The 20,123-nt window shown below is 30.2% G+C and overlaps 1 protein-coding gene across 3 annotated transcripts; it reads left to right on the forward strand.

The window, feature by feature from the left end:
* Positions 1-12,768: 12,768 nt before the first annotated feature.
* On the forward strand, positions 12,769-16,968 carry LOC114392293 (probable 1-acyl-sn-glycerol-3-phosphate acyltransferase 4). 3 transcript variants are annotated; one of them, XM_028353361.1, is made up of 4 exons: positions 12,804-13,152; positions 15,121-15,724; positions 15,977-16,107; positions 16,459-16,968. In XM_028353361.1, the coding sequence occupies exons 2-4, from the start codon at positions 15,153-15,155 to the stop codon at positions 16,905-16,907; spliced, it is 1,152 nt and encodes a 383-aa protein (XP_028209162.1). In that variant the 5' UTR covers positions 12,804-13,152; positions 15,121-15,152; the 3' UTR covers positions 16,908-16,968. The 3 variants fall into 3 exon arrangements, 2 of the variants coding, with proteins under 2 accessions (XP_028209162.1, XP_028209163.1); XM_028353362.1 differs by lacking the exon at positions 12,804-13,152 and adding an exon at positions 13,197-13,794; XR_003662279.1 differs by lacking the exon at positions 15,121-15,724 and having other exon boundaries at positions 12,769-13,152; positions 16,459-16,618.
* Positions 16,969-20,123: the final 3,155 nt, after the last annotated feature.

Raw genomic sequence — 20,123 nt, forward strand, 5'->3', positions numbered from 1 at the left:
AAGTTGGTGGAGTTCACATTGGTTTTAATTTGAAATTATTATCAATTATCAATATCATGAATCATGATGGTTTTGTTTTTTTAGCATTTTTTCGGGTATGGAATGGGGACCCTCGCCCTTCACTTCTCCTAAGGTTTTGAACTTGAACTCCCTTTGTGTCTTGATAACTTATGCTTTGTAGGTTGTCATTTTATGGGCTATGCACTCAGTATTAATACCTGGATTGAACCATGGATGGGTTGTCATATTTAGATATGCATTTCCTCATTCATGGTACATACTAAATACACAAGATACGTTCTCCTTGTATGTGTAAGTGGATGCACTCAGTAGATCTCACATTCATGATTCACCCTTCCTTGTATTTTCATTGCGATTTCTTAAATGGAAACAGTATCACACACTTACTATATGAATTACCACGGTTTTTATTGGAATTTATGTCTGTGATTTACTGCTTTGTTTGCTCTTTCTTTTAATCAATTGTGATAGACATTGTTTCATAAAACTTGTGTCACCAAATGTGTACTTTTTTGCTGTTTGTGTTTGATAGCACCTAAAACCAAACGTGTTCATATTCTGTTTAAAATTAGAGGAGGCAACTTTACAGTAGTAACAATTTGACAGAGGAGGTCATCTATTTTTCATTAAATAGATTAATGGCTGGGAGTGTCCTTCCAAATCAAGAGAGCTGCATTTTCTATTCCTTCTTGAATTGGATATTTAGAATGGTAGAGTAGAGACTACTTAATTTATGATAAAGTAACAGTGACACAACACTTGTAAAGAGCATCCCTGAAGGTAAACCGTATTTGCTGTGTATCTTGCATCTAACGGTGTTTTTATGGCTATCTCCAAATACACATTGAATGTCGTTCATGGTTCATGGTCACGACATTTAATTTCATTTTTATTTAGTGGAACTATCACGCATTCTTCCGAAAACTATGTCAGAGCAACTGAATCTTCCACTGGGAGCATTTCCACACGGAAATATTTCTAAAATAAAACAAATCCACCAAAAGGAATAATCAAATTTAGATGAATGATTTACAACACTAGTTTTAACATTTTTTTTTGTTATAAGATCAAATTTAGGTAAATAGATTATCAAATAGAGTGGGACATGCATAAATTCAGGAAATAAAAAACATTAAAAAGAAAAAGAGCTCATTATACTTATAAATGTAAAAATGTTTGGAATTTGTTTTTGTAAAATTTTATATATTTTTTTTGTCCTTACAATTGAAGTTAAATTATTTTTTTTCTTGAACATAAATTTCAAAAAACATAATTTTTTATATCGATTATAGATGTAATTGATGTAAAAAAAATTATAAACATAAATTTAAATATACAAACCTTGTTTCCGGGAAAAAATGACATAATAATTTTGAGTAAGAAAAAACAGAAGAAAATTTTTTATACTTGATTTATATTAACATCATTTTCATTTAATTGACTCACTTGGTTTCAATAATAATTAACACCTAGTTAGCAACTATTTTTTTTAAATAAGGGCATTCGTAAGATAAAAATTAATCTCTTGAAATACTACGACAGATTTAAAAGATTAATCTCTCTTTAACATATATTTTTTCAGACGGATGGATCATAAAATTGAACTTATGTCCACATATGAAACAAGATTATCAACCATGACACACATAAAGTTAGCTAGCAGCAGCAGTATTTCCATTCCTCTGGATACAGCTAATAATAAAATTTATCTTTAGACATATCATATTATATATTTAAAAATAAACATGCTTTATAGTTTATAAAGTATGTATATCTACTCGTATCAAAGGCAGATGTCAACGATTTTCTAACCTGGTCTACAGGAATACAAGTGCAATTAAAAAGAAAATCCCGTTGATTGCATGAATCTATATTTTAGTTAAAGTTTTTTTTTTTGGTGAATTCATTTTAATTACAGTTAATCAACGTAGGTATTATAAATTAATTATGCTTACATGTTTTGGTAGCCAATATGTCAACTGTAGGATGGTTTGCTTATAGATTCAAACTCCGTGAGCGCATAGGCCAATAAAATAAGGACATGATCTTGATCTTGAGTTCTTATAGTCATTATTACTATGGGAATGGAAACCAATCCTGCATTCAATTAAAATCTTCCAAGTCTTAAGTTATCCCCCACTCACACCATCAAGATTATTCTATTTTACTATAAAAAAAAAAAGTGAGAAACATGAGATCCATAAACTAGTATTGCTCTTAATTGTGTTGTCCCACTATAGCAGCACATCGTAGTCCTTCTTAGATACCTTAAAAATACAATAAAAATTGAGTAAAAAAAAAAGTGAAAGGAAACACGTAGTTTGCAAGCAATTTGACGTTTTAGCTTTGGGGGATTAAGAAAGCATCCGAACTTTTTGACCACATTTGACACATTGCAGCTTCTTCATTACTTGTTTAAACTTCAAAATATTAATTATATATGAAGATCCTTCATTTTTATGCGAAAGCAAATTTATATGAAGCTTCAACACACCGTACCCCTCCCACCCTCACATGACAAATATATATATATATATATATATATATATATATATATATATATATATATATATATATATATATATATATATATATATATATATATAACACGAAATGCCGCCAATGACATATATTTCGATTAGAAGAAGAATGTATGTGCCTTTGCCTGTGTCAGAAAAAAAAATTACATTATAAATAACAACAAGGCTTGAATATAATTTAGGTTTGAACTATGAAGGAAAATTAAGTTGTCTGATTATAGCAATTACTGTCTACTGCATCTGGTTATCTAGTAATAAGCTGATTTTTTAAAATTATCAATTTTCTGTAATAAAGTTTATTAACAAGATTAAGTTTCTTATATATAGACAAGCGCACCTGTTGCATTTATTTTAATATCTTGATATAGGTTTTTTTGTATTAGGGAAGTTTTTTATTTTCTCTGGCGGCAGATATGTTCCGTCTATTATTTTATCATTTTAGATTTAATATAATTTACATTTTTTTCAAAAAAAATTTAAGTTTGAACTATGAAGTAAAACCGCGTAAAAGCACGTGGGCGCATATAAAGGAAGACAAGTTTTCAGTTTTGGCCCCCTTCACTCGAATTATTTTTTCCATTTATATTTTTGTATGTTTCCCAAAAGAAAATGCAATGATTTCACTATTCACTAAAGTTCAAAAATATAGGAGCACCGGCATTTGAATCACCACGCAAAAATTAAAACGCGCTTGACCTCACAATGGTCCCAAAAGTCAGTCTGTTCATATGAGTTAACTCATCAGGCTTTCTTTTCTACATACACAGCCTATACCACACCTACAAATTATGATATTGTTCTTTGAATAAATTTCTCTATAAAAAAGGTAAGAATATAAAATCAATATTTTTTTAACAAACTAAAATTAACTTATAAACTGCAATGTTGGGAAAATTAGATGCGAGGATCTTTGATGAAAATTAAGTACATAAGTTGATTTTAATTAACTTAATGGAAAAGTTCAATTTATTTTATCCTCCTATTTTTTTCCTCTTAAATTCCTTATGAAGTTTATCTAAGTAGTGTCATACTATATACTTTTCATTCGGTTTTAACCTTACCTTAGTTCAATGTAAGTAATGTCGGTGCTCTGCTAAATAGTCAAGCCCATGACACAGCGCTTATAATTCCTTTTCAAATTAATTTCAGGGTACAAATTTGATTTTCATGCAACAAGTTATTTCTACTTTCATCATGCAAAATGAAAATGTTACGAAAATTTCTAGAGCAAAGGATGGGTCAAAGTTTTGTTATATGGATTACAGTTGTCCAAGTTCTTCAAACCATTCAAGAGTCTAAATAAATTGATGACGTTGTGTTCTGTTTCTAGTGAATAAGTACGCGCAAGTACTACTCATAATTTTGGTACCATATAGAAAATATACAAAAATCCACCATTCCCAGTACGAGTAGGAGCTAGTGGGTCACATTATTCACCTTGCAGACATCCTGTGGACATGTTTTGTTACCTTACTTTGCAGTTTACATTATTTCATTATATATATTTATATAAATATATAAAGCGTGGTACCGAGGTACATATTTATTTATTAAAACCCTTAGACTCAAAATTTTGAATCTAGATAGTTCAGTCCTACGAGAGTCTGTTTCGATCCTCCATTGAAACTTCGAAACATAATTGAACAAAAGCTTATATATATCTTTAGCCCAAACCATATTAGCTTATTGTAGGTTTTCAAAGGGGACTCCGAAGAGAATGGACCAACTCTCAAGTCTCGACTCCCATCTATTAATAATAATAGTTAACTAAACAAATTACAAATATTGTTAATAACATTTTAAAGAAATGTATAAAAAACTGTTGGAGCCGGAACCCACGTTAACAAATGGCCAATTAAGTGGGTATAAATGGGATAAAACCCATGTTATAAGGCAATTTTATAGGACTGAGTCGAGTATATAATTCATTCTTTAAGATGATGTAAGAGTTTATTTTAATAATTTTTGTTGAATGAATGAGGTCATTGACTTTAAGTAATTATTGGATGACTTGCAAATGTCTAATCCCATGACTAAAATATATATAAATAGAGGATAAATTAATTTTGTAAGATTAAATCATGTGTTTCTAGGAAAAACTTCTATGCATAAAAGTTAGTAAGTTAGTATTTTTCATTTTTTATTTAAAGTTATAAACTTATCAAAGTTTTATTTTTCCTGAATTAGTATCCAGACGTCAAAAGATTGTAGCCTTCTAACAAATATTTTGACTTTTGAGTAACCTATTGGTGCACTTTCTTTTAACACATTATGTGTGTTTGTATAAATTAGCCTATTATCTGTTTAAAATAATTTACAATCCAAATCTTGTTATAAGAACTTTTATAAAAAAAAATATATATTACATCCTAAAAACTAGTCAATCCAAACATGCAATTAGATTATTTTTCTTCAAGCCTACATTTATTCATTTTTATCACATAAGTAGCACTTGATTCTATTTAGATGCAAATATTCATACTTGAATGTAAGCAAAAACAATTCTGATTGTTTATCCAATGCATACTTGAAATAAAAGAGAAGGGAGAGGAAAGGGCGAGTTTTGCACTGGCAAAAGTGGCGATGTAATAATAGTTGTGTTTGCATGGGAAAATCTAGGGTGAACCACCACCAATCAAGTGGTGTGCCGGTGGAGAAGTTTGTAAATATGCTGCTGAAGTTTGTTGAAAGTGGTATATGGGTGGGTAAGCTTGTTATCAGTCGTTGGATATATAATATTTAAATATGGACGGTAGTTAGATTAAATTGTGAATTAATGGTGACATAATTTTAATGTTTATTTTTTAACCTTTTTTACTTTGTGATTAATAATTGTTTAAAATCGTACTAAAAATGATAGATCTGGCTACAAATTAACAGATCTGACCACACCCTCGTATACGAAATCGCCGCCCCCAATGCTTCTTAAACCGACACAAATACAACTCCAAAAGAAAAACATGAAGACAACTTCTTAATTTTTTGTATTTTTTAAATTTTGATCTTCCTTTCATAGTAAACCAATGTGGACACTTTTGCGGGAGCACAAACAACATTTTACTTATATTTACAATGGGCCAAATGGTAACTTCAATTTCCAAAATTAAAATTAATAAAACATAAAATATTTTTTAATATAAACAAAACACTTTTTCAACTTTTTTCTACTTCACCATGGTGGACCATTTAAATGCTTCTTAACCGTAGAAGCGCCCGTGTTTGCATATCACATAATGTTTTTTCTTTTTTCTTTTTCCCCAACAACATTGCTGAATGTTGAAAACAATACGATGCAATATTAGAGGGATATTCGACAAGGCCCACGAACAAAAATATCACATAGTCTTTACACACTTAGGCCCACGTTAACATGCAGCAAATATTATACTTCTTTTATCTTATATATGTTTTTCTGAGTTTTTTAGTTTATATCAAAATATTTGTTATTTTAGAAAATTAAGTAAATACTAATCCCTTTAAAAAATTAAATATTAATTAGTTTTCAATAATACATTTATTTATTAGTTTCTCACTTAAATACTTAAATGAATTTATAATTATATTTTAACTCTTTTATTAAGGATATTTTTGTCAAAAAAAATTAGTTATATATCATAAATTGTGCAATTAATAATTTTATTAAAAATATAAATGGAAAAAGGTATAAGTAATAGATCATATTATTCTCATACAATAAAGTTGAAAGCAAATGATGCAATTAAATTTAATGTCCTGGGCCAAAATAAAAGAGAAAAAGAAAATCCAATGTCCTTGGTTACCAAGGTTGTCATTGAATTGACTTTTGAACTTTATTGACAGAGAAAAGAAAAGATTACAATTCTATTAAATAAGAACTATATCCATTTATACTTTCAACATAAATATTGAAACACAAACAATGGAGCACTTTAATAATAATAATAATTAACTAAACATCAATAACTTTACTAAGAAAGAAAAACGCGATTACAACATCATTACATTATCAAACACCGTAACAGAATAGCGTTTGGTGAACAACCAGAGATAAAAAAAAACACGTTTTAGCCTGATTTGTTATCTTTAGTTCTATCCATTTTAGTTCCAGCGATTATTTCTTTCATGGCGAGTTCTGAGTCATAAATCATAATGTTTTATGTAAAAATTGTTAACCAAATACCAAACCATGATATTAGATACAGTCATACAGAGACTTTCTGTCTTCAGACATGCCATAAAAACAAGGTAGGTCACAATATATAAGCTGACAAACAAATGGCTCTGAGGATTACAAGGTAAGAAAATTTTGATACGGAGCACGTACGTGTCCACTGTCCACTTGAGGTAAACCATTCTGGAAAAGTTAAAATAATATATATAGGCAACTAATGACAACTATATCATATAAATGTTTAATGATCCTAATGTCATATGTGAGTAAGGTTCGAATAATTCCGGAAAAGTTGCTGATGTTTTCTTCCATTGCCAACTCTACAATAACTTTCTCCAAAATTTTCCTATGATATCAAATTACTTGACCAGATATAGCTGGGTCTGTACCCCATTATGGTTTGAAAATATTTGACTTTGGAAAATAACAATCCTTAACAACCTTATCCATGAAGGATTTCCCGTTTCTGTTGAGTTGCCACCATTGTTTGGCTAATAGTACTTTAAAAGCCTTGAAAATTTGAAGCCTATTCTCCATATTCTTTTTGGCATAACTAGCTAGCTTTTCCCACTTCATCCAATGCAATTTCCGTTTTTTTCGCATCACCGCTCCAATAAAATTTAATGATCATTCCTACAATTTTGGAACAAATATGATTTGGAATAAGAAACAAACATTGCTAAAATTGAAAAAGATTTGAATGAATTGAATAAAAAGGGATGAGTAGAGATGTCAAAATGGGCCTAAACTCTATAATCAATTCGGCCTAGGCTTAAAAAGAGAGAAATTTTGCCGTTAATTTTAAGACTTGATCTCATTCATTCATATTGAACTCATCATGAGTCAGATTAACTCACTTAATCCACCTAAAAAATAACTTATTAATATTTTGTAATATTTTTTGAAGACTTTAAAGTATTTTATTTATTTAATTAGGAATAGAGTAAAACTGACCTAAAATACATTTTTAGTATTTTGTAATATTATTCAACAATATTTTATTTAGTGTTTTATTCAAGATTATTTTTAAAATTTTTGTTATTATAGTTCTAGAGTTCTAATGTGTGATAATATGTCTTGTTGTGGTATGTGGATAGTGAAAAATATAATTTAACTAATATTTTTTAATTTATTCAAATTTATTTTTCTAAAAAATTGATTTTTTCTTGAATTTTCTTTTTTCAAAAAAATAAATATTTTTATTTTATTTTAGCTGGATGGTGGGCCAACCCATTTAACCCACAAACAGTGGTGGACACAGCGGGCCACTTTTTTTTGGAATCAACTTCAAGTGAATTGAGTTGAATTGACTTGTTTAAGAGGTAGGTTGAGTTGGATCAGGTCCAACGAGTCGAATTAGCCCATTTTGACAACTCTAGAGATGAGAGGGGGATTGTCTTTGGAAGATGTGGAAGTAAGGAAAGGGCTACAAGAAGATTTTTGGAGGAATGTTATGCTCAATGAATCTTTGCTCAAAGAAAAATTAAGATTCAAGTGGCTCAAGGATGGTGATTGTCACTCAAAGTTCCATCACATTGTGGTGAATTGGAGGAGGAGAAGAAACATCATTAAAGGGGTATAGGTGAATGGCTCATGGAAGGAAGAACCTTTAGAGGTTAAGGAGGATGCATGAAAAATTTTCAAAGATAGATTTGGAGAGGAGGATTGGGAGAGACCTCCTTTGGATGAAGTCAACTTTAAAAAGATTTCTAGTGAGGACAATGGCATGCTAATAAGTAGGTTTGGGGATGAGGAAATTAAGGAGGTCATTTGGGATTGCGGAAACTCAAAAAATCTGGGATTGGATGACGTTAATTTTAAATTTATTAAGGAATTTTGGCACATATTAAAGGGTGACATTATTAAATTCCTTGATGATTTTCATGGTTCCATTAATTTTACTACAGGTACAAATGCTTCTTTTGTTTGGATGGAGTCAACTTTAAGAAGATTTCTAGTAAGGACAATGGCATGTTAATAAGTAGGTTTGAGGAAGAGGAAATTAAGGATGTCATTTGGGATTGTGGGAGCTCAAAAAGTTCGGGACTGGACGACTTTAATTTTAAATTTATTAAGGCATTTTGGCACATCTTAAAGGGTGACATCATTAAATTCCTTGATGACTTTCATGTTTCTAGTAATTTTACTAGAGGTACAAATGCTTCTTCCATTACTCTTATTTCCAAAATAAATGAGCCACAAGGGTGGGGGGATTATAGGCCTATTTCTTTGGTAGGTTGTATGTATAAGGTGGTGACTAAAGTTTTGGCAAAAAGGCTACAAAAGGTATTACATGGGATGATTGATGAGAGACAATGTGTATTCTTAGGGGGAGAAATATTTTGCATAGTGTCTTGTTGCAAATCAGGTGGTGGATGAAACTAGAAGGAAAAAGAAAAAGTGCATGATTCTTAAAGTTGACTATGAAAAGATGTATGATTCAATATGTTGGAAATTCCTTTTCTACATGATGAGAAGATTATGCTTTGATAAGATTTGGATTGGTTGAATGTATGGTTGCCTTTCCACTTCCTCAGTCTTTATTCTTGTTAATGGAAGTCCCTTAAGAGAATTCAAGCTCCAAAGAGACCTAAGACAAGATAACCCACTAGCACCTTTTCTTTTCACTATGGTGGTAGAGGGGTTGAGTGGAATGACGAGGGAGGCATGTCATAAAAATCTTTTATGAATGGTAAAGGGTGGGAGTTGGAGTAGAGGTGAGCTTGTTGCAATATACTAATGACACCTTTTTGTTGGTAAGATGACTTCACAAAACATGGTGGTCATGAAGAGCATTTTAAGAAGTTTTGAACTTGTATTTAGGTTGAAGGTGGATTTTCATAAAAGTAGATTTGGAGGGTTTGGGGTGGAGAGAGAAGTGGTGGAGAGATTCGTAAAATACTTAAATTGTAGAGTATTATCTTTTTCCTTTGTGTATTTGGAAATTCCCATTGGAGTGAATCCTACAAGGTTGGAGACATGGGAATCTATAATTGCTAAATTCAAGAAGAATCTCACCTCTTGGAAGCAAAAACATTTCTCCTTTGCCGAAAGAATTTGCCTAATCAATTCGGTACTTTACATTTCATGTAGGTTGGTGAGAAAGGGAGAGAGAAAATTTCTTGGATAAATTGGAAGAAAATATGTTCACTAAAGAATCATGGAGGGTTGGGAGTTATAGATATATCCATGTTTAATGTTGCATTGCTTGCAAAGTGGAGATGGCATCTTTTCCATAATAGGGGGGAGTTGTGAGAAAGGGTTCTTGAATCAAAGTATTCGGGGTGGAGAGGTATAGGGGAGAGGGTGAGCAAACCTAATGAATTTTATTCTCTACTAGAATTGCCTACCATTAATTCAGCCGGGGAGGACCACTGGTTATGGTTGGAAGATGAGTCAACTTTATTTACAGTCAAATCGACATATTTGGCCATGTATGATTTGAGAATTGGTTCTTGTGAGATGGATGTTTTCAAAAAGTTTGGCAAATCCATATATTCCACCAAAGGTGTTATTATTGTTGTGGAGAATATTTTTAGATAGAATTCCAACAAATGTGAATTTACTGAAAAGGAAAATACAACTACAAGACCATGAGTAGCTATGCATTTTCTGTGTGTAATGACAACAATGTAATAGAGATATCAATACTAGTTATGGTGGCAATGGTAGTGACAATGGTGGTGATAATGACAATGGTAACAATAGTGATAACTAGGAATGACAATGGGTGGGATTGGGCATGGATAGGAGCTACCTGATAGTTGGAGAAAACTTGTGTCTAGTTATCCGCCCATTATCCATTGGGTATCCATTTGAAAAATATTTGTAGATTTTTTTCTATACTCGTGGGTATCCATGGATACTTCAAATTTTTAAAAAATAAATATTTTTAAAAAAGGTGATTTTCAACTTCAAGTAAAACTAGTGAATTAAAAATCAAGAGTAACAAAGAAACATCAATATAACAAAATTGAACATAAAATAAGTATTTCTTAAGCATAAATAAACATAAATTCAAAGTACAAATAAAATTACAATATCTCAACCATAAGTTCAAATTAATTGAAAATACATAATATATATATATATATATATATATATATATATATATATATATATATATATATATATGTATGTATATAAATAAATGATACTTTTATAGCATCACAGGTAGCGGGTATCCATGGATACAAATACTATGATACTTGTACCTTACCCATTAACGAGCGACTAAAAAAATACATGTACCCATGGATAACGAATACCCATTTAAAGTATCTATCGTTTACCCATGACCGATTTTATCTGCGAATATCTGTGGGTATCAATTTTTTGTCATCCCTAATGGTGGTGACACTAATGGTGGTAATATCAATAACAATGATAGTAGTAGTAGTGGTGCTCATAGTTGTGGTGGTAGCAACCAGTTATTGCGATGACAACGATAGTGATGATGATAGTAGTGGTAGTAATGATAATGAGAGAAGTGGTTGCGGTGACAATGATGGAAGTGGTACTAGTAATGGTGGCAATGATAATGGTAATAAGTAATAATAGTTAAAAGTGTCATTGTCAAATATGAAAAATATATATTTTTTAAACTAAAAACTAAATTTCCTAAACTTTTATTCTTGATTTTGAAGAGTGTAAAAATATTTTGAAAATAATTTAAAAACCATTTCAGCTTTATTTTTGTCAAAAGATGTTTGTTTTTATAAATTGCATTTGAAACCCAAAAACTGGTAACCACTCCAAATGAATCCTTAATAAGTATAAATTACTACTTCATCTATTTTTATTTTCATCTTCTAGCTGACTTTTCAGGTAATTTTTTTTAAATATAACTTTCATTTCATCTCTATTATGTATTAAAAATATTTTCATTATTAATTACTAAATTAATTAATTTTTTAATAAATAGAAATTAGTCAATTATATGTTATAATTAAGAGAAATAGTATAGCTGCAGTTAACTTAGGTAGAGAAATTGTTCTTTACGTCATGGGAAACATGAATAAAAACTACTACAATCAAGGGTGTTTATTACCAATGACATGCTCTGTTTTCAGGTTTTGGGGGAGTTCCGCAAACGATTCGCCAACAACAGCAGCATTGCACCATAATAATGATGAGTGTTCTTCTTCTACAAGCAAGAGCAATGCGGTTGGTGGATCGATCAAAGGGTGTCATTTTCTTGTCAAGACTTTTGTACTGCACTTTACTTCATTGAAATAAACAAATATTTTTTAATTAATTAATAAATAAATTTAAATATTAACAGTAGTATTTTTTTTAGCAATTAATTATTTTGACTCTTTAATTTCTTAGTATTAAGATTCAACAAGACATTTGTGAATCAATATTCTTAAAATATTCTTTTAAGTAATTAAAAGATGTTTGTCGGATTGTGATATCAATTATTATGTGTTAAAGGTTCACATGAGTTAAGTTATATTCTAGTGATGAGCGTTTGATCTAACAATTAAGATCAGAGTATAACTTTTGGTGATAAGTGTTTGATCTGACAATTTTTTTTTTATTAAAAATTTCACGAAAATCAATTGAAAATCACAGGACAACATATATTTATGTATTTCAATAAAAAACATTATTTTTTTACTTTCTAAACCAATGACTTTTTTTAGAACAATGGTTAATATTTATTATATTTAGAATAACAAAATATTTTCATAGTATGTTCAGAGAGAGAAAAGATAAAAAAAATGAACACAACAAATGATGCAATATGAAAATGAACAAATAATTATAAATTTAAATAATTTTTAATTACAAGAAAATCAATAATAAAATTATAATATAAATATTTATACTACGAAATAATTTCAATTTATTACACTTTAGTCATTTTTGTTATTTTTATAAATTTAGATTTCTATTGTTTTTTTTTTCTAATTCAGCTGCTCATTATATTTAATTGTATAATTCTCATTTATTTATTATTTTGACACACAACATTTAATAGAAATGTTGATATGTAAATGTGATAAAGTATGACATGAATATAAATATATTAATGTGGCAACACAAAAGAATGTGAGTCAGAATTTTAAAGTGTATGAAAAAGAGTAATGCAAGGGAAGCGCTGGTAGAACAGGATGGGGATCTGGAAGTAGGCAATTTGGCTCTGTCTCTCTGATTTTTTCATATATAAAATAAAACTACTCTTCACTATGTATTGAGTATTGACCAATGACACTGCACATCTTCCCTGTGCTGCGCCGCTTCTGATTTCTCCCCCAATTTCAGATTCATTCGTTATTACTATTCCTGTTCCATTCATTCATTCATTCATTTCAATAACACATACCTTCCAATTCCCCAACCCACTCACAACAACATCAACACAGGACCAAAAAATAAAAAAGAAATAACTTTTCCGATTCAAATATCCGAACCCTGACAATCTCCCTCTGCAAGGTCAGTTTTTTTTTTTTTTAATGTCCACCAAACTATTCATATTCATATTCTTATCCATCTATGCATACGTGTGTTCTGTTCTCTTGCGTGTTTATTATGTCTATGTCTATGTCTTCTTAATCGAATCTAAATTCCGTGTTTCTTTCTTTCTTTCTTTCTTTCTTTATTTCTTTGAGGATTTTAAACCGTGCTTGCTTTGTATTGAATTCAACGACGGGGGTGTTGGAATTTTCGGTATTAGCGGAGCGTTTTTAGAATTTTCGAATATTCGACATGATATGCTTTCTTTATCACGTTATAACTTTTCATATATATACTCTCTGCATACAAGGTTTTAGATTCCAAACGTACTTATTCATTCGCCAATAACTTCTGGTTGATACATGGGAGTTTATTATTCTTTAATAGGAAATGGGGTTGTTGTGGTCTTAACCCAAAGAATTCGCTATGCTAAGATAGGTTTCAATTTGCCATTTCTGGTTGAACATTAGATTGGATGTAAGACAAGATTGAAAGATGGTTTTGGAGAATTTTATATGGAGTGCACAATGTTAGAGGCATGACTATAATTCTATAAAGGGGCATCTTATGTTGCTAGCAGAAATGTCTTGAAAGTTTCAACTATCCCCTGTTATTTCAGAGGTGTTTCTCTTACCTCGACAATTTCTGCATTATTTTTGCCGTTTTATTTTTTTCTGCTCTCAACCAATGTATCCATGGTTCATCCAAGTGGTGATTTTGTTGTAGTCCCTAATACTTCGGGAAATTACGGACGAATGCGGCTTGTGTGGCCACAATTACCGTTGCAAATTGTCTAAAAACTTAGATGTTGCGGCTGAAATTGTGATCCAGACCTTTTTTAAAACCTTGGTAATACCATTTAGTTATAAAAAAATGTTTTCTGTCTTTGCCTTATTTTCCTTTTTGGTTTTAAAAATTGTATAAAAGATAAAAATCAGTGAAAACCGAAAATAAAACAGAACATAATAAAACGTTATTTTTATTATTTTCTTATAGAAACTTTTAAAATATAAACAAATTGGTATTTTTGTAATTATAAGTGAACAAAAAAATGAAAACAAATATTTGGCAGAAATATATACCTCTCCTTCTTAATCATTAATCAAAGTTGCCATCTAGTCACTTGATGCATTACGGTGTGCTTGGAGATTTTACTGTGTCCATGGTTGATGAATTGGCATTTCATCTTCGATGGCAAGGTACTAGGCTAGTAAATTGGAATTTATTATTTCCAAGTTTTTAGGCAACTGTACAGTCCATTATTTAGCAATTAAAAGGAATAGGTACTTGCTGTCTTTCTCCTCTGCTACTTTGGAGTGTCTGCTGAATGGAATACTGAACTTACATCTTTGGAAAATCATTTTTCTCAACCCATGTGTAACTTTAATACAGCAATTGAAATTTGAAACTTCTCACACTGTTATAAATCTATGCCTACTAAATATAACAGAAATATGCTGCAAGTTTGAGAGTAACCAAGGCTGCAAGAGCATGTTAGCCAATTTGAAGGTCACTTTAAAAATAGGAACCAACTTGAAACCTTTCCCCCTTTCTTCCAGACATCAAAAACCATGTAATTGGGTTCACTGAGTTTTAAAATTGGATTTCCTCTTTTCTTTTTGCTATTTCAGTGAATATAGGATTGCCCAATTCGTATAGCTGAGAATTTATAACCAAGTGACTGTTCTTATATTTCTGTTTTCTGGATCTGGGTGGAACTTGTTGCAAATACTAAATGCTTTACTTCCCAATTAGCTTATTCACAGTTGGTTCTATTAAAAGACATAGGTAAGAGAACATTTAGTATACCCAATGAAAAATTTAGTTACTTGAAAAATAAGTATTAAATGTTTTTTTGTATTAATATATATGGATTCTTGACATTGTTATCAATATACTTGTCCAGAAATGGGGATTATCAAATAACTCTTAAGTACATTATTGCAGAATAGAGGTTTTTGAACAGGTTCTTGAAGAAGATGGAAGTTTGTGAGCCAGTCAAATCTGAAAATAGATTAAAGCACCGCCCCTTGACCCCTATTAGGTTCTTAAGGGGTCTGATATGTTTAGTGGTGTTTCTTTCTACAGCTCTTATGTGTTTAGTCTATTTTGTGCCAGTAGCAGTTGTAGGATTGCGGCTTTTCAGCATACGTTGTAGTAGGAAGACAGTGTCATTCATCTTTGGACTTTGGCTGTCTCTGTGGCCCTCTCTATTTGAAAAGATTAACAAAACTAAAGTTGTGTTTTCTGGGGATGGTGTTCCTATGAAGGAACGTGTTTTACTTATTGCTAATCACAGAACTGAGGTTGATTGGATGTACTTGTGGGATCTCGCACTTCGAAAGGGGAGACTGGGATGCATAAAATACATCCTTAAGAGCAGCTTGATGAAACTACCTATCTTTGGTTGGGGATTCCACATTCTGGAGTTCATTGCAGTTGAAAGGAAGTGGGAGATAGATGAGCAAATATTGCAACAAAAGCTTTCAACCTTAAAGGACCCTCAAGATCCCTTATGGCTAGCTCTTTTTCCCGAAGGAACCGATTATACGTACTACCTGATATCCCTCTTACCTTGGATCTAGTCTTTTATTTTCCAACTTCTTTTATCATCATTTGATAGCAACATTAACTCATTTTAGTTCCACAAATTTTTTATTTGACTTTTTGTCCGTGTGCATTTGATGTTGTGTTTTTGTCTAGCATGCTGAAATTTGGGGATCATATTATTATAGCATACAAGCACAAATGTATAATTCAATTGAGAAGTACATTTAACATATTGTTTGCTTTTATTATGTAGTGATCAGAAGAGTAAAAATAGTCAAAAATTTGCTGCTGAAGCTGGGCTCCCTGTGCTGACAAATGTATTACTACCAAAAACAAAGGGGTTTCATGCTTGCTTGGAAGCTCTGCGAGCCTCATTAGATGCAGGTTTCTATTACAATTTCTGCTCCTTTTTTTTTTATAATATACGTTAGTCAATTCATAAAGACTGTGTTACCAAATGTTTATTTTTATCGGCAAATGTTAGTTTGATATTTTTAGCATTTTCTCCATCCTATGACTCTATCACTCTTCATTATGTTCATGTTTCAATTGTTCCATATCTCTAATGCTATTTCACAGATCCAAGCTGGCTTGTACTATGTGCTCAATGATTTTCTAATATGACAATTGCGGTCTATTTGCTCTTTGCACAATATTCTAACTATATGTGTGACATTTTCTATTCAATTCTTCTCTGCTAAAGTATGGTGAACATTGTCATTCAATCACATGCAGTATACGATGTGACAATTGCATACAAGAATCAGTGTCCTTCCTTTCTGGACAATGTTTTTGGTGTTGACCCTCCAGAAGTGCACCTGCACGTGCGGCGTATTCCTGTGGAGGAGATTCCAGCTTCCGAAACCAAAGCTGCTTCTTGGTTAATCGACACATTCCAGATAAAGGACCAATTGCTTTCAGATTTCAAGATTCAAGGCCATTTCCCTAACCAACTAAATGAAAATGAAATTTCTACATTTAAGAGCCTAGTCTCTTTTATGGTGATAGTTTCTTTTACTGCCATGTTTACTTATTTTACTTTTTTTTCTGTCATTTGGTTCAAACTGTATGTAGGTCTATCTTGTGCATATCTTTCTCTTGCAACCCGCTTCAATTTTCAATTGATGCCTTTAACTTACTATGTTCATGCACTCCATAAAAGCAAGAATCAAAAGAGTGAATAGTGTTCTCAATTTTAAATGTCAATGTATGATCTTGGTCTTGAACTTGATATTGAAGTGTGAATTATTTGTTGTTTTTTTCCCATAATTTTGTTCAGACAACACCAGGAAATCAAAGATGCCATTTACAACTGGTATTTTGTAGGAAAATCAGTATTTCAAATAATTATTTCCCAAAGACAATTTTTATTAACGACTAGTGACACAACAAATATGGCCAAGTAAAGGTACATCTACAGTCGTGGTATATATGGGTAAACCAACCTGCTTCTCTGAAGAAAAATAATTGAAAGATAAAAGATATGCTAGTCGTTTATTAGTTTGTTTGGCGTATTTAGATATACAACTGTTAATTCAGTAAGTTTTTTATTCTCCTAATATATAGATATTTAATGGGCTTCTACCCAATACCTTATGGCCATTTTCACAAGACAATTATCATTGAAACCAAGGATCCGGTATTATTCAATAAGTTTAATATATAAAAACTTACATCATACATTTAATTATGAAACTTAAATACATTAAAAAGAACTTATAAAACTTTCTTAAATTCTAAAAGGAAAGTGTTTAATTTGGAACAAAGACCACCTTGCTAACCTTCTTTCCATGGCCATCATTTGTTTGTTCCCTTTCTTTGCCGACTTCAATTCTCAACTCCTTTTACGTCTTGTCTTTTTTGTAACAGTCCAGCTTGTTGAATATGTTACTATTAGAATGCCCGATAGTTATATTTCTATCTATTAAATAAATAATTATCCTACTTATGAATAATTTTCCGAGTCTTCATTAAATCCATATCCACCGTCATCCTTAACAAATAACATTTAAATTTTGTATCATCATACTTTTGATGTAAATGATAAAGTATTTATCTATTAATTTTATTAATGACTATTATTCTCCGAAAAAAAATTGCAATGCCAATAACTATAAAATTAATAATATTATACTTTATTTTTTCAAAAATACATTTGAATTTTATTATTTATACTATTTTAAAATTTTATAAAATATAAAAATTTAAATGTACATTAATATAATAAAAAATGATAAATATATAAAGTAATTTAAAATTCAATTTGTGGTGTGTTCTTTGTTTAATTAAAATAATGTGTAATTTAACTTTATGTCCATTGTCTCTTATTAATTTTTATATGTAATTATATGTATTCACCTATTGTCAAGAGTTACATTATTTAAAAGGTTATGATATTTATTATTGTTTAAATGAGATATATAAAATTTACATTAAAAATTTAGTGAACAATGAAATGCTTAATACTCCAATTAACTATAATATTTAATATATTTCATTTTTCAATATCAATTTCATTAAAAATAATTGATAATTGATGTTATTAATCTTAAGAAAAAAATACACACAATTTCTTAAAATATTATTTACAATGAACCATTTATAACAAACTATAACTTAGTAAAAGTTTCATTTTTCACTTATTTAAATCATATTTTTTGCATATTCAGTTATACAAGTGGGTTGCACTGTATAACATCTAGTAAGTTGTTCGAAAGCTAAAATAATGTCCACCACTATGCTACGAAAACTAGCATTAGGGAGCTGAAGACTGAGATATTTCTCCGTTGCCTCCATAACCAATGAGTAGGGATGTGCAAAAACTGAATAGGCAATATGCAAATTGCTCTGTGAACTGATTCAGAATTAAGCTGGTTTGAAAAAATTGGTTATAAGCTAAATTGGTTTTTAATCGGTTTTAAAATGATTCTAGGAGTTAGACTAGTTTTAAACAAGCTTTCAAATTATTTTTTCAAATAAAAAAAAATATCCAACTGAAAATCAGTTTGGTGAATTGAATCGATTTTATAGAAACAATTTGATTCATAAAATTGATTTTATAAAATAATGTATTTATTTTTTCTTGAAAGTTAAAATCAATTCAATTCAATTTAAGTTTGATTTAATCTCAACCCTATTTTTGCACACCTCGTGAAGAATATAATTATATAACCCAATTGGTGTCGATTGTTGAATAATGACTCTATAAATGTCATCATTTGTTTATAACTTTGAATTAATAAAAAAAAAACTAAATAATAGTAAAATGTAAAATAATATCCTAAGCATAATCTATATAATTTTTTTTTACTGTATAATCTTTCCAGATTTTTGGTTTTCTTAATTCGATTTTTATGGTCTACACGCTACTTTTATGACTTTTTATTTTACTGATACACATTTTATGGTTTGCATTAGATCGAATCGATGCATAAATATTTCTGGTGTGCTACCATATGAACTTCATCGTTATATTAATATTTATATCTTTTTTCTTGATGTGAAATTTAATACGATATTATTATGAATAAAAAGTATATCACGCTAATTAATATTAAATTGGTTAATAAATGATAATTATTAATTAGCATCAAGTTCGTCTTTTGATGATCGATTGATGTCATTCAATAAACCTTTTTGATAGAAAAAATGGAATTACTAACAAATGATTAAATGTGATAGCTAATAACATGTGAAGCAATCATAAGCTACTCAGTCACTCCATATAATTCAATTTGAATGTCATTAGAAGCACTTATTGGACGAAGCCACAACATTGAAATTTGAGGATTAATCTCCACTGAATTATGCAAAGCGAAAGCGACCTCGCGGGAGACAAAATAATCTGAAGGAAATAAAAATAAAATAAGATAAAAATATATGTTTAATACTTTAACTTACAAAAAATTACCCGCAAATAATTTATTTAAATGATACAAGTTTAATTCTCATAAACTAAGATTTGAGATTTGATCTTTCAGTATGAAAAAAGTCTGTGCTATGAGAGCTAACCTCGCCAGTTTTGTAGATGTTGTAACTTGAGCAGTATTATTTTTTATTATTGAAAATATTAAACATGTACTCTAGTATTAAACTTATCTTCCATCTCACTTCTACCTTATTTTTTCTACTTATTTTCTATTATATCATTTGTTACATTTATCAATTTCTTCTTCCTATTCATACTCTCAAAACTAGTTTTTTTTTTTTTTTAGTACCATTGCTCACAACTATTATATGTGTCATTTACCTAGGGTGGTAAATGCGAAGAACAAAGAGTAGTCTTGGTGAGTGGAGTAATGGAGTTGGCACGTCCCATATCAAGATGACCCACAATCTTAAATTTTGTCACGAAAAGATAGGGCCCAATTCTTAAATAACAATTACGTTCAATTACAAAA

Source organism: Glycine soja, chromosome 17, assembly GCF_004193775.1.
Source record: "Glycine soja cultivar W05 chromosome 17, ASM419377v2, whole genome shotgun sequence".
Classification (NCBI taxonomy): Eukaryota; Viridiplantae; Streptophyta; class Magnoliopsida; order Fabales; family Fabaceae; genus Glycine; species Glycine soja.

Excerpts from the sequence above, each read along its gene's own strand:
- LOC114392293 (XM_028353361.1), top strand. The coding sequence starts at position 15,153 with ATGGAAGTTTGTGAGCCAGTCAAATCTGAAAATAGATTAAAGCACCGC. Across the intron at positions 15,725-15,976 it reads CCCGAAGGAACCGATTATAC|TGATCAGAAGAGTAAAAATA; the intron begins GTACTACCTGAT and ends TTTATTATGTAG. Across the intron at positions 16,108-16,458 it reads GCGAGCCTCATTAGATGCAG|TATACGATGTGACAATTGCA; the intron begins GTTTCTATTACA and ends AATCACATGCAG.